Genomic DNA, 15,438 nt, shown 5'->3' on the forward strand with positions numbered 1-15,438 from the left:
CCCAACACACTTCACAGTCAACACCTGTATTACTCCCAATCGACGCCCCCGAGGGAACAGGTCCCCACTCCCCATGATCGGGACCACCCGTCCACAACACGGACCCTGGAAAGGTGGTCAGGCGCTTAGAGTCAGCTGGAAGGAGGGAGGGGGCTCGAACGCTGCCCCGCAGGCCACCGTGATGCCAAAAATCTCTAGATAGCGGCCTCAGGTGTGAGGCTGTCCAGCATCGGAGACACGGGAATCTTCCTATTATTATTATCGTAGTCCTCTTTCCTTAGCGCAGAAAGCATCCAAGGAAAGCAGGGTCGCCCCCGCAGGGCACTTTAGGACCTGCAACTTCTGCGACGCGGCAGCCTGCGCCCACATCCTCGGAACTGCGGCATCGAGGCCCGACTCGCATTCTTGGTTGGCGGATTCGCCACGTTTTGGTGTCAGAATTTAAAATGAAAATTCGAATTCCCCTGCTTCGGAAGCCCTTTCCGTCCAAGAAAACAGAAGCAGGAGAGATGCGAGGCCGTTGAATATTTTTTCTCTTCTGGCTTCCACAGTATCTACCCGCAGCGCGCCGGTGACCTGTGTCGAAAGCTTCGACGCGGACGCTCAGGCCGCCGTTGCCGGCGCGCAGTCGCTGCAGCCCCTCGGTCCCGCCCCCGCCGGGAGTCCGACGTGGAAGTTGCTGGCGGACCAGGCTTCCAAGGTAACCGCCTCAGAGCTGGAGCCGCGGCTAGCTGAGGTGGCGGCGCCGAGACTCGAACAGGAGTCGCTCCCGAGGCCGGGGCCTGTCTTTGACGATCGACGAAGGCAGACAGGCGTTTCATCATGGGTGAGGGCTCTGAGAGGGGCGCCCGGGCGCGCGCGGGGGCTGCGGCCGAGGGCTGGGGTCGGGAGGGGTAGAGGGGCGCGCCTGGGGAGCCAGAGTGGCCAGCTTCTCAGGTGGCGGGTCGCTGAGGACTTCACTCACCTGGGCTCTTCACCTGTGGGGCGGACCCCGCCTCGAGCGTCCGCCCCCGCGCGTTTGCCCTTCATCCCGGCGGGGTCAAGGGGTCGGAGCGGCGGCCTGGGAGTCCTTTCCGCTGACCGTGAACTTTCCCCTCAGCCCCCCAGACGCAGCTCGACTGGTTGGATAGAGTTGGTCTTGCAAAGCCTGGCAAAGTGTCAGTCGCAGGTTCGCCGAGGTTTCTTGGGTGAAAAATAAGAGCTGACCCCATAATGGAAGCTTGATTCTTTCTCCCTGGTCGCTGGGACTGCGTCAGTTTCAAAAAAAAAATAATAATAATAATCCAAAGAGAGGTGCTGCTCATGGTGGTGTTTTATAGCCAACTTGGCATTTGTGTGCTTATCTGTAGCTTTTCACGTAGGTAATAGAGTAAGATGGAGAAGGAAATGGGGAGACTATTACGGTCAGTGCATAAAATTTTAATCTCAGGTTTTGGTGTGCTAATTGAGGACTACCTTGTCATCACAAGCATCAGGTAAAGCCTCCCTCCCGACTGGATCCCAAATGAAGGTGCAGATTCTTTCATCTGTTTACAACCCTCCAAATGAAGGTGCAGAGTCTTTAATCTGTTTACAGCCCTCCGAATGAAGGTGCAAATTCTTTGGCTTACTTAAATACTTCCACGGTTTTCTGGAGAGTTTACTTCCTGCTCTGGAACATCATGAGAGCTTTCCTGTCTTTTTTATAACCCCCTTCAGTTTTGTTGTTCCTCCTGTTTTCTACCTGTGAACGGTAGGCAGGCTGTCAAGTCAGCCTTTTCTAGTATACTTTTCCCGAGGTTCTCTAGCCCATGTTTGTTGTGTTCATTTATCCAGACTTGCCGCTCTTAATTAGGTCATTTCGTTGTCAGATAACCATGTATTGCGAGCGGCATCACTTCTGCTGTCAAATGCTTTGTACACTGTTAATGTAACTTTCTATTTTAATCTTTTCTAATGGCTTTTGGTGGGAAAGGGCGAAAATGCTTTTTTCCCCATAATTGTAAAAGATAAAACTTATTTTAAAAAAGCTGCTTTCTTCTGTTGTAAAAAGAATAATAAAGATTCTAAATTTCCACCTCTCTTACTCTTAGGAGTTATTTCACTTAAACACAATCCAAATGAATCAACACCTTAACCTGTTACCAGGAGGCTCTCCTGAGATACGGGATAATTTCTTAATTTTAACTTTAGTTTTTTTCCAGCATTATTGAGATAATGTTTGACAGATAAAAATTGTATATATGTAAGGTGTGCAGTGTGATGTTTTGATATCTGTATACATTGTGAAATGATTACCACAATCAAGCTAATTAACACACCCATCCCCTCACAGTTATCTTTTTTGTGTGTACTGTGAGAACACTTCATGATCTCTCAGCAAATTTTGTATGTGCAATACATTATTATTAACTAAGTCACCATGCTGTTCTTTAGGTTTCCAGAATTAATTCCTTTTATAAGGAAGTTTCTACCCTTTAAGTAGCATCTTTCGCATTCCCCTCACTACCCCGGCATCTGGTAACCACCATTTTACCCTCTGTTTGCAAGTGCTTTTATATTACATAATACCTTGCATATTAGGAAGCTTTCTAGAAATATTTCATATGCTTTGAATGTAGCTTATTTTTTAAAGTGAGTTTTCTATCAAGAATAGTTTTTGTTATTTTTGGCTTCTGTGTCTCAATTCCTTAGGCTAGTTGTATTGCTTAATAGAGAAATCTCAGTGATTGAAGGTAGTTATGATGGTACTGCTGCTATAGAGTGATGATAACTGCTTTTCAGCAGCGAGGACCTCATGGTCTCACTGTCATTCTGATTCACCCTTTGGTTTTTAGGGGTGGTGAAGAGATGATGCTGAGGTATGCCTATGCTCTTAATTAGAAAGTGAGCTGCCTGAGGGCAGGGGTCATATTTCTCTTCTTCTTTAGTGTATCTTCTGTGCCTGCCTGACACAGTATCTAGGACATGGTAACAATCAGTAACTACTTGTTTGATGTTAAGTAATATATTTCATTGGGAGCAAAAATGTGCACCTATGAATCAAGGAAAATATTGTAATGTTATTTAATGTGGTATAGTTTTCAAAGGGCAAGATTAAATGTTTTGTGGACCTAGTTCACAAAATGATTATTGAATACGTTTTTGCTTTTATTATTTTTTTAGGTGGCTTTTTCTCAAGTATTTTTTCCAGTCTGTTTGGAACCCGGGAAATGAGGATTTTAATTTTGGGATTAGATGGAGCAGGAAAAACTACAATTTTATACAGATTACAGGTTGGAGAAGTCGTTACTACTATTCCTAGTAAGTGTTGGTATGATAAACTGAGTACAGGAGCTTTCTGGTTTTTTCCATCTAACATAACTTTATTTCTGAATAAATCATTCATGAAGTAATTGATAAGGTTTTTAAACTTCTAGTATGAGCATAATATTAATACCACTTTTTTTCATAAGCTGACAGGCAGTTTGGTGTAATTTAAGGACCCCTGTACACAGCTGGTTTTTGCTGTTTAGAGTTGTTTTAAAAGTTGGCTTGAGTTAAGCCACTTAATCTCATTGAGAGCTAGTATCTTTTATTGATAAAATGAAGGTAATAAATATCCACTGGCTTTGAGGGGAAAATAGAGGAAGTATATAAAATACTTTGTAAATCTCTGTAGAGAATTATGTAGATGTTAAGTAATATTACATGTGAAGTGTTTTTTCCCCTGTGTTTGTTACTGTTGTAATTGATTAGTTTCTCTTAAGTAATTCTGTTGATTACTTGTAAAGATCTGAGTTGAAGAGACTGAGGGTAGTTAGTTTTTACCTAAAAGTATCAAGAGAAGAGACACTTCACCTTTAAACCAGTTGTTAATATCTTAGAGAAATAGTCTCGAACAGTCCTGTTTGACTGCGTAAGAATACTTTTCAGTTATGTCTACTTTTTTTCATTTGTTGACCTGAATTTACTAAGATCAGAATGCTATCTTTAAACTAAGTTTAAGAGTTCATAGAATTAAGAGTATTTGAATTATGCTTCTAAAGTTACTCTGTCACTCAAGGTATTTCTATGTTTAGTATTTAAATTTCCAGATTAAAAAAAAGTCTAGCTTTTATGAAAGAACTTTTTAAACCCTATGGCATCTGTTATTTCTTTTTGCCACCTTCAATAAATTTCAGTTCCCTTGGTTTTTGCTTCTCAGAATCGCCTATCTCTGCTACAGTTAAGTCTTGGGGGCCCCTGCAGTGCACAGAGCCCAGTGGATTGCATTTTCAGTGAATTCCACATTACACCACACTCTTGTCCTTTGCATATAAACAATGTTCCTAATCGTGGTGAAGATGGTGATCACGCTCCTACCTAATATTCTAAGGGAGACATCATGAACTTGCTTTATAGTTTTTCACTCAGGTTTGTGATAGTATAGTTATGTTTTAGTTGTAATAGGCATGCTTAGCATATATTCATAAGCATCATTTACCAATATAAACAAGTCTATAACAAAAATTAATTGTCCAGTTTCAGCTATAAATCATATTTTACTTTGGTTTTTTTAAGCTTGTAAAATCTCAGTAATCTCTGCGTATATAACACCTAAGCTTTTTTTTTTAGCATCCTCTTCACTCTCCCTTAGATTCCTTTCAATGCCTCAGCTGTGTGGTGCCAGAGCTCCACCCAAGAAGAATGGCAGGGAAAAGGGATGGGACACCTCGTCTTTGGCCGTCCAGCTGTGACCTTATTACAAATGAGCTCTAGAGGAAGTCTGCAGAGACACCATGAGATTGGCTAGAGAGAACCCAGGCTTAGAGAACCCAGCTTTCATAAAGCAGTATACAGCCATTGCTGTTTTCTGACCCACTGAAATTTGGAATCTAGGCTTTTTTGTTTTTATTCCATGTTTATTTCCTACCCACCAAAATTACATTGTTTTGTAATACATCTACAACTGTCCTTTCTAAATATAACTTTATGAACACTTTAGTATGCCAGTACTGTATTATGAGGGGAGTTTAACAGGATTTCCAGTGAGCTGAGAATTATATATTTGCAGAGATGATTGGGGATTCTTAGATAACCTGAAGAGGGTGCTGATCTTGCTAATTGATGTTTTTTGTGTGGTTGTGTATATAGCAGAGCATATTGTCCTAAATGGAGTAATTTCTCAACCAATAGTGTGATTCAACAATTACCATTAATTGCTTAAATTCGATTAGATTGGATACTTTGAAGGTAGAATACATTAGTCTACATACACTACTGATTTGATTTCTCTTCCAGCCATTGGATTTAATGTTGAGACAGTGACATACAAGAACCTTAAATTCCAAGTCTGGGATTTAGGAGGACAGACAAGTATCAGGTATGGTACAGAGACCAGATTACTTTGTGGTATTTAACACTTGTTAGTTCTTTTAGGGATAACAGCAGTAAATCAAAATATATCTTCTTCTGTAATTTAAATGGGAGCCACCTAGTTTAAAATGAGGTAAAAACTGCCTATTCTCTTAAATGAATTAAAATCTCAGGAAGCCAGTTTTTCAGATCTCACTTAAATGAAAAATCTTTTCATGAAAATCTCAAGACCTAATTACTTTCAGTAGTTTTTAACTAAAAAGCGTCCTCCATTTAGTCTTGTCAGCCCCTTGCTTTGTGAGACAGACTCTTTTGGTTGCCATAAAACTACCTTTCAGGGACACTGTTTAGGGCTAATGTGAACATAGATGCCCTCTGGAACTCAGGTCTCCTGCCTGGCTTTCTGTGCTTGAATGGTACCTGTGAATGTTTGGTGACTGTCAGTGGTTGCTCAGGATGGTGTCATCTTAAAAGATTAGTAGTGCATTGCCCAAACATCTTGCCGCCTTTTAACACCTTTCTTGAACCACTTTTGAGTCTATTTCTTTTTTTTTTTTAAAGATTTCATTTTTTCCTTTTTCTCCCCAAAGCCCCCCGGTACATAGTTGTGTATTCTTCGTTGTGGGTTCTTCTAGTTGTGGCATGTGGGACGCTGCCTCAACGTGGTCTGATGAGCAGTGCCATGTCCGCGCCCAGGATTCGAACTAACGAAACACTGGGCCGCCTGCAGCGGAGCGCGCGAACTTAACCACCCGGCCACGGGGCCAGCCCCGAGTCTATTTCTTATTTTAGCCATTGCTACTTCTTGGTGGCTTCAGTGATCAATTTAATGCTTATTATATAAAATCATATTAAAAACTTTTTTAAGAACCCATTCCTCTTAAGGAGTTCCCAGTTAAAGATTTATAAGATGTAACAATCAGGTCTGTGTACAATTTTTTTCAGTATATTTGGTGATTTTATAGATTACAAATATATTCTCTCAGTCTAAAGTCAGAACTCATTCTGAAACTCCTTGGTCCTGTAATTTAATGTTTATCAACATTCTTTCCATCTCATCACATCTGAGGGATATATATATTCATCAGAAACAATGCATCATTATGGCGTTGATTGTAACATGAGTTGGGCAGGATTGGCATGTAAATCCACACTACCCCGCATCATTGCCAAATCCTAGCATATAAATTAACATATCACTTTCTTCTTTCAAATAATAACATGTTCTCCATTTCTGAATTTTTTTTTTAGGCCATACTGGAGATGTTATTATTCAAACACAGATGCAGTCATTTATGTCGTAGACAGTTGTGACCGAGACCGAATTGGCATTTCCAAATCAGAGTTAGTTGCCATGTTGGAGGTAAGAAAACTTTACTAAAATGTGAGGAGATCATTTACATTTGCTTGCTGTTTCCATTGTTTATCATCATGTGCAGGAATAATTAAAAGGAAAGTAGGGATTTCTTTTCCCCATGCCTTTAGGATGATTTTCTTTTATGTAAATTACTTCCTATTCCAGAAATACTGTTGGAGACCAAAAAAAGAAAAAAAACAATCCAGACTTGTAACTTCCTTTAAACTAGATTCCTTGATTTCCAGGAAGTTCAGAGCTGAAGTCTTTCCAAACTGAAGTAACTTTTCTGTCACTTCTATGAAGTGATTTTTTAAAAATGTCTTTATTTCTAGATGTATAAATTTGCTTGTGAAAGCAGATAAGGGTATAAATAAGAAGAAAGCATATTTGTTTGTTTTAGAAGCATTAATGTTCAGAGAAATATATATTTTTGGGTCTTTGGCCTAATTCTGGCCCCTGCTTCCTCTCCCTGCTTTTTCATCCTTTACACTTCCCTGTGTTTACAGTGCCTCAGCCACACTGACCTTTCTGTTCCTTGAACACACCAAGCATGCACACCTGACACCTGGCTTAGGGCGTTTTGCACTTGCTCTTCCTTCTGCTTGGAATGCTCTTCCCCACATCTTTGCAGGGCTCCCTTGACATCTTTCATCTCACATGTTTCTTTCCCAGAGAGGAGTCTCAGTTATTTCCTAACCCTTTTTCCTACTTTATTCTTTGTACCACTTATTGTTTCTTTCCATTATTTTAAAATATATTTGTTTACTTATGTCTCTTACCCTAAAATGTAAGTTCTTCAAGTTTACCCTAAAATCCCTGATGTGTGGAACAGTGTATAGCATTTAATTAAGAACTCAATATATTGTATTCGCTGAAGTTCGTAAGATTATATATTGGCTAACTGACTGAATTTAGAGGATGCATTAAATAATCAAAGTTTTTAAAATCTCCATTTGTTAAATAAGCTTTTCGAATGTATAAATGATTAATAATTAAATTGCCTTTCCTTGAGAAAATTAGATGAGTAAGTTTCCTTTTCCCACCAAAATATGATTCTGAATTATCCAATCATTGAATGTTTAAATAGAAGTTCTAGGCCACTAGATTACTTAGGTAGAGGCATTCTTAGAATACTTTGGACTTCTGATTTCTTGGGCTACTGACTACTTAATGGCTTCCAAGTTATAAATTGCAGACCTAATAGTTTTAAACTTTTGCTTAGTTTTTTTTTTTTAAATTTTTTTATTTGAGTTCATAATAGTTTACATCATTGTGAAATTTCAATTGTACATTATTTCTTGTCTGTCACCACATAGGTGCTCCCCTTCACCCCCTGTGCTTACCCCCCAACCCCCTTCCCCTGGTAACCACTGAACTATTTTCTTTGTCCATGTGTTTTTTTCACAACGTAGCATCATATTTATCATTAGAGTTTCTTAGACCAAAATCAAGTATGAGAAATTTCAAGGGATTGTTTAATTGTCAGAGGTGTAATAGATTTTTAAAATGAAAACTTTATTTAGATGTAATTTACATGGTCTAATAGATTTTTATCATATAAAGTACTGCATAAAAGAAATGGATTATTTTCAGTTTACAATTCTCGAGTTGTGCTGGATTGTTGTTAGGTTATTTGTGGTATTATGATTTGACTTGTATAATCTTCTGTAGAAAGAACTGATATTTCATTCTTTAGGAAGTGTTTTTTAATTGATTCAATAAATATTTATCATGTGATATAAAGTACAGGTAGGGTATGGGTAAGGACTATTATATTAAAACTTAGAGACACAAAATCAATTTAAGTTTTATCATCTTTGTACATAAAAATAAATTCTAAATGGAGTAAAGAATTAAATGTAAAAAAAAGGAAATCAGTAACTATAAGAATATGTAAGTGAATATGTTTAAAATTTCTGGATAGGGAAGGTCTTTCTAAATCAGAGGATTGGAAGGAATTACAAAAGACAAGATAGATTTAATTATATTAATACAGACAAAAAAATTGCAAAAGCTCAGATGCCAAATAATACATATTAGGGTGAAACAGGGAACCAGGACACAGTTTTACAACCAGTAAAAACCAGGTCTTTACTGGTTGTAAAGACCTTTTGCACATCTGCAGAAAAATGAGCAAGAGGCATGAACTTAAAATTCTCAGGAGAAAAATATATTGCTAATAATATTTGGTATTTCCTAGTAACCTCATAATAAATAAGCATATAGTGAGATGCTATTTTGGAAGAATATATAATTTTCAATTCTGCCAAGGCTGCATTGAAGATGGGCACTGTCATACGCTGTTAGTGGGTTGAAATTGTTACAGTCTCTCTGGAAAGCAGTATATTGATATATGTAACAAGAGCCTGAAAAAAAGTTCACTTTGATTCCATTTTTAGAGAATTGTATTAAGGAAATAGAGATTCACGCAAAGATTCTGTATAATGACTCTGTCACTTGGGTGTCTCTAATAGTCAAGTGAAAAGAATCTATTAAGAGTCTAATACTGGAAAAGTTATATCCTTTATGGCACATGTATTCATAGTATAGAGTATATTTAACCTTTAATTAAAAAAAACTTTTTCGATGGTTTGGAGAAACAACTATGATTAATAGTTTATTTTTTAAAGCAGGGTATGGAACTGTATGTAAATGTGATCTTAAAGATATAAATGTATTTACTACATAAACTATAAGTATCTGAACTACAAAGCAGTAGAAAATATACCCAGAATGTTGACAGTGATCATGTTTGGGAGGTAGGATTGTAGTGAAGCTTCTTTATACTTCTCTGTAATTTCAAATAATTTATAATGAACATTATATAGTAATTAATTATATAATTAATTAATTAGGAAATATGCTTTTAAAATAATGTATTTTTTGGCATTTCTTCCTCAACTCAAGGGAACAAATTCATTAGAGGAAATTAAATATCTTCTACTTTATTTAGGAAGAAGAGCTGAGAAAAGCCATTTTAGTGGTATTTGCAAATAAGCAAGACATGGAACAGGCCATGACTCCTTCCGAGATGGCAAATTCACTTGGGTTACCTGCCTTGAAGGACCGAAAATGGCAAATATTCAAAACTTCAGCAACCAAAGGCACTGGTCTCGATGAGGCAATGGAGTGGTAAGTATCGTGTTTCCAGAAGCCATCTGTGCGTTTGTATGTGCATGCAACTGTTTACACACCTGTGTGATTTCCCTTTAGTTTTAAGGATGAAACTCAGGTTACTTTGCAGCTTATCATGTTAAGATCCTCCAGCCTTTTCTCCCACTGGTCATCATGTGCATCTGCTTTTATTTCAACCACACCTACCCAGTTATAGATAGATATACCAGCTGTCTGACATTTTTCTAGCTTTTTCCCTGTCTCACCTCACCCTCCAATTCCATATTCTTCAGGACTTAGGTTAAGGCTCTCTTCTTCCCTGACATATCTCCATGCTCACTGCCTTACCATACACACTTAGTCCTTGTCACAGAGTAGTGATATAGTACTTGTTACACTCTCTTATCATTGATTTGTGCATCTACTCATAGATTATCAGCTCCTTGAGGTCTGAGACTAGTTTTCACCTCTGAATTATGCACATCTGGCCTGGCTGTGGTAGTAGCAGCGTGGAAAGTAGAGAGTTGGTCTTTTTTTCATTATTCATTTAAAGTATAGACAAAGTGAAAGCTAGAAGACCCTCATGGAAATTGAGTCCATAACCTTATTCTTATTCTTCTAATGTAACTGTCTTAGCTTGTGTCATTTAAAGTGCTTTGGAATCTACCTTCAGTATAAAATTGATATTATAAATGATCATGCTCTATACCTGAAAGGTTGAAATTAATTTTATGAAACTTAATTTTCTCTTCACAGGTTAGTTGAAACATTAAAGAGCAGACAGTAATTCAATCACTTCTCTGAAATGAAGACCACATCACATAGTCCTTTGGAAACAGTTAAGTGTGCTTCACACTACTAAATGTTAAAACTGTGTGATTATTGGCATATACTGAACTGACTGCAATGTTTGTAATAAATATAGAAAATAAGTATTTGGTTGGAAGGGTAACTCATCGTGATTGAACCAGCTGAATGTCCTGTGTAATGTAAAATATTCCTTCCTTGCTTTCTTGTGTTAAGGTACATATTCTCTTTGTATGGAATTCTTTTTCAAATATAGTCCTATTAAAGAATGTACTCTTATTGAGGAAAAAACCCTCCTATTTTTGAATTAGTGGTTGCACCTTGTTTGTATAAACATTAATAAATATCTTAACTCAGACTTTTCCCCCCTTAAATGAAAATAAAGTTTTTCCAAAGATTAGACTCAGTAGAGTTGGCTAGGACATAGTGTGGCTAATACAGTTTTCATTTGCTTAATGACCACTTTATTTAAGCTGTTTAGTTTAAAAGCTTTTGGTTATAGGCATGAAGTAGAAATAATTATTTTGGTGGTTAACTTCACTGACTTATCTGTAATTGTTATTTTACAGTACTTTATAGTTGTGAAAACAGTTTTATGTATATTGACCTAGTTGATTTATATAGGAACCCTGTGATGTAGGTAGGACAGGTTGTAATGTGTTCATTTTATGGATGTGGACCCAAGGTTCTGATAGGTTGGCTTGCCCAAGGTCACTTGCTAGTGAGGTAGGAACACGGCTCACCTGCTAGTGAGGGGGGAACAGAGCTCAAAGTAAGACTTCAAGGTCAGAAGCTTGTCCCATCATAAGCTACACCATAAATACCTGAAAATGCCAACATTGGCAACACTGACAACCCAACTCCTTAAATAAAATTATGCTTAATCGAAGTAGACAGTATTCAAAATAATGTCTATAAATTTATTTGTCCATACTAGTAGAGGTAGTATAAACAATCCTACATGATCCTATTTGATGGAATTCACAACACATTGAAGAAAAAATTCACATTAAAGGAAATAAAAAAATCTATTTTAAGAAGCATTGAAAAAGATGTCTTTATTGTCTTTCATTCCTTTTTTATCTACCTGTAATTAGACATGTAAATTTGATTGTGAGAAGTCCAAATCTTACTGGTTCTACAGAGAGAAATTAAGCACTCTTGGTTTTAAAAATTAGGCCACTGCTAGGCTGTTAAAATCAATTATGTTCAAAGGAACTTTTCAAACTACCTAGTGCACCACAGGATGGGCTACAGTGTGAGAGAAGTAAATACAGTCCATAGTAATTACTAAAATTGCAGGGAATTTTTTCCATTTTTTAAGTTGGACAACCAGCATTTAAAAACTTAGATGCTGGTAAAGAAAGCTTAATACCATTGTGCCCCTCAGGTCTCAGGAACACTAGTGTTTACTTCCTGTCCCCACCACTATCCTTCCAGATGTTGGCCTCTGGCCTTTCTCTCATACTTTTGGTCATCCTCTCAGCTCAAGTGAATGTGGCTTTCTCTTTGCACCTCTGGGAATTTTACTCTTCTTACTCATGCCCCAGCACCCATTCCTAATTTGGTCTCTGTGTCAAGTGGCTAAGTACCCCCAGCAATTCAGGAACACTGCGTGCGAAGTATGGGGAAGTGAGGTCCTGGAGGGTAGATGATGCCTGGCGTGTAGCTCTTGCCATCTTGAATACTGAAGGCACATGAAGCTGTAGCAAACGTCAGCACTTGGATTATCCTCATGCCTCTGGCTTATAAAGAATAGGATGGGATAAATTGAGCACACACTTATTTTAATATGGTGTAAATTATAAGGTCCTTGTCTAGCAGGAAACAACTGTACAGGTATGTTACAGGAGTTTGAATGTTGATATTTGTAAAAATCTACTGAATATTGTTTTATGAGAAGCCTGAAAATGGGAAAAGCACCAAACTTGAAATCAGAACACGAGTTCCAGGCACAAATGGCCACTCCTTCAGTTTTTTTTCTATAACAAGAGACTTGGACAAATAGTATCAAAGGTTTCTTTTTAGGTCTAACACTTCTGTTTTATCTGGTTGGTAGTTGTGATGTGTCATGTGGTCACAGTGGAAAAAATAAGAAATAGAGTGGTAGAATTCTGTTATCACAATACCTGAGATGCACTTTAAATTGTGGAAATGTAAGCTCCTTGAGGGCAGGGACCAGTTTATTTACTGTTAGTATCTCTTGCATCTAGTGTGGTGCACCTGGCACTTAGTAGGCACTCAATAAATATTTACTGATTAAAACAAAGCTGTGCTCAATATCCCTGAGATATTTTTACTATCTGATATTTGCCTTAGTATTAACTTTCTCTCTCTCTCTTTTTTAAAGATTTTATTTTTCCTTTTTTTCCCCAAGACCCCGGGTACATAGTTGTGTACTTTTAGTTGTGAGTCCTTCTAGTTGTGGCATGTGGGACGCCACCTCAGCATGGCCTGATGTCCGTGCCCAGGATTCAAACTGACAAAACCCTGGGACGCCGAAGCAGAGTGCGTGAACTTAACCACTCAGCCACAGGGCTGGCCCCGTAACTTTTGTTTTTTGATCTTTAAAATTTTTATTAAAGCAATACATGTACTTTAAATCACTTAGAATTAAAATAGGCCTTCTAAGATGCCCCAAGTTTATTCTTTTGGTACATTACAAACCCCCTGGAAGTGTGAGAACTCCTGTTTGAGACATAAACTACATCAAAACACAGATGCTGAAGTTTGTGAATGTTTGAACATTTGATTCCTATGCCGTTCTCCTTTTTTAAAAGCATCATAGTTATTCTTGGCTTGTTATCTTCCATATAAATTTTAGAATCAGCCTGTTAGGATAATGTGAACAGCTCTTTTGGGATTTTGCTTAGATACACATTTAACCAATGGCCCAACCTGGGAAGACTCTTACCCTATCCATGAACATAGTTATGTTTCTCCATTTGTGCAGATCTTTCTTAATGCATTTTGATAAAGTTTCATAATTCCATAAAAGTATTGCAAATCATGTGTTCCTAACTTCTTCTACATTGTCTTGCTATTTTAAAGTGTACCTTTTTTTAAAAAAAATTACATTTTAAACTCTTTATCACTAATGTCACATGCTTTTAAGACAGTGAAGATACAGTAATATTATGAAATGTTTTAATTCAAAAAATATGAGCATGATTATATTAAACTGTATAATATACAATCTATGCCAAAGTTTAATAATAAAATCTGCTGTGATTTCAGACTAGCAGAGACACTGGGAAGTTCACGCTTTGTAAGCTGAGATACTGAATGAGCACAGGGAGCACTTTACTCCACCATTGCTAAATCTTTCAGGCTGTGGCTCTTTTGTCTCTTGGCCTTATAGCCAGGACGCAGGAACTCTATCTTTCTCTTCTTTGCTTCACTTTTATTTTTGTGTTTCTTCAGCTTTTTCTTGGCAGCAATATCAGGATTAGTTACAAACTTGAAAAAAGAACAGAAATTTAAAGTAAATGTTAAACCAATAAAAATCAATTGCAGAAATGGACCGTTTTGTTCACATTTAAACATCATGAATGCAACACATGCCCATTAAAGAAAGTCTGGAGCCCCAGCTATAAAGTTCCTCTCAAACACAGCCAGTTCCTCTTTCCTCCCTGGGTAAGTGCAACACACACAGGTACACACCCCTGGGTAAGAAGAGTTATTAAGCCTAATGAACACGCCATATTGTCAAACAGCAAGCTTACCTCCAAAGCCTTTCTCTTTTTCCGGAGTGCCCTTTTCTCATTAGCCTGTTTCTGTACAGTGGCAAAGGCCAGTGAGAAGCTTTCAAGCCCAACCAGTTTTTTGAGTAATTCTATGATTTCCTGGGACAGATTCTTCAGCAAAGGATCTAATCACATACAGAGTGTAACAATCAGAGACAGTCACATAGGGAAAGGACACGTTTGAACATCTACCATATCAACAACATGCAAAATTTAAACTTCTACAGCATTATCACTTTTATTACTTCAACATTAAACACTGATCTAAAACTAGCCTCTGCATTTCTGAGATGGGAGAACAAGCAGAAAGAAGTGTTGGACACAGCACTCCCAGCCACCACCTTATCCAGGATGCAATAAGAGATCAGAGACCAGGAAGCCCACTTTCCAGGGGAATCCTGGCTCAGGAGACATTAATTTGAGAACCTGATGGAAACGTTCTGGGCTACCTTTATTAACCTGCTTAGCTCTCTGCAGATGGGGGAAAGGTAAGTGTGTTTCTCTGGGCCCTCTCTAATTCATGGGTCACAGAGAATCACTTTTGGCCATAACCTTTCTTTTTTTTTTGGGGGGGGAGGGTTAGGGTTAGACTCACACTCCCTTGAGAAGCTAAAGAAAAGCTATGCTCTCCCACCATTCCCTGCCTTCTCTCTCCGAAATGCAAATAACCCACAGATTTTTGCAGTCACTTTCAGGAGAGCTCAGGACACCTCCTCTAGCTTGCAAGCTTCTTGAAGATAGGGACTAGGCCCTTTCTCCTGTTGAACCCTCAGTGCCTGGCAAATATTGTGTTCAATAAATGCTGGCTGAGGAGAACCAAAGCAGACCCGACCTTCCCCATTGCTTTTCCTCTCTAAGAACAAGGAAAGTCTCTCAAGGTTGCAGGACTACCGTAGCTCCTGCTTTCACATTGACTTCATTAGTTTTATTTTAGAACTCTTAACATCCACTTTACCTCCTCTCTTCCCAACCCCCAATTCTCTTTTCCTATTAAAAGAGACAATTTAGGATCAGTGAGGGAAATGTACCTAAAAAGAAAAAAGAATGTACCAGGCAAGAAAAAAGAAAAATTTAAATTTAAAACAATTTCATATAAAA

At 38.0% G+C, this 15,438-nt stretch overlaps 2 protein-coding genes across 4 annotated transcripts in view; one reads left to right on the top strand and one right to left on the bottom strand.

Moving 5' to 3' along the window:
• The first annotated feature begins 641 nt into the window (after window positions 1–641).
• ARL1 (ADP ribosylation factor like GTPase 1) lies at window positions 642–11,645 on the top strand. Of its 2 annotated transcripts, XM_046646076.1 has the most exons (6): window positions 643–826; window positions 3,145–3,282; window positions 5,242–5,323; window positions 6,568–6,679; window positions 9,627–9,805; window positions 10,544–11,645. In XM_046646076.1, exons 1-6 carry the CDS (start codon window positions 823–825, stop codon window positions 10,572–10,574), a joined length of 546 nt encoding a protein of 181 aa, XP_046502032.1. In that variant the 5' UTR covers window positions 643–822; the 3' UTR covers window positions 10,575–11,645. The 2 variants fall into 2 exon arrangements, with proteins under 2 accessions (XP_046502033.1, XP_046502032.1); XM_046646077.1 differs by lacking the exon at window positions 3,145–3,282 and having other exon boundaries at window positions 642–826.
• Window positions 11,646–13,727: 2,082 nt separating this feature from the next.
• The window catches only part of UTP20 (UTP20 small subunit processome component), a 90,824-nt gene continuing 89,113 nt past the window's right edge, over window positions 13,728–15,438 (bottom strand). For both annotated transcript variants that reach the window (XM_046646074.1, XM_046646073.1), the window contains exons 61-62: window positions 14,320–14,465; window positions 13,728–14,053 (exon numbers count right to left, since the gene is read on the bottom strand). In XM_046646074.1, the coding sequence (XP_046502030.1) occupies window positions 13,898–14,053; window positions 14,320–14,465 (302 nt within the window). In that variant the 3' untranslated portion in view covers window positions 13,728–13,897. The remainder of the gene's footprint in view (window positions 14,054–14,319; window positions 14,466–15,438) is intronic.

The sequence above is a fragment of the Equus quagga genome, chromosome 19, assembly GCF_021613505.1.
Source record: "Equus quagga isolate Etosha38 chromosome 19, UCLA_HA_Equagga_1.0, whole genome shotgun sequence".
Lineage (NCBI taxonomy): Eukaryota > Metazoa > Chordata > Mammalia > Perissodactyla > Equidae > Equus > Equus quagga.

What these genes read in the sequence shown, in the direction of transcription:
- ARL1 (XM_046646076.1), top strand. An exon ending in AGTTAGTTGCCATGTTGGAG is followed by an intron (nt 6,680 to 9,626) that starts GTAAGAAAACTT and finishes TACTTTATTTAG; the next exon opens with GAAGAAGAGCTGAGAAAAGC. An exon ending in CTCGATGAGGCAATGGAGTG is followed by an intron (nt 9,806 to 10,543) that starts GTAAGTATCGTG and finishes TTCTCTTCACAG; the next exon opens with GTTAGTTGAAACATTAAAGA.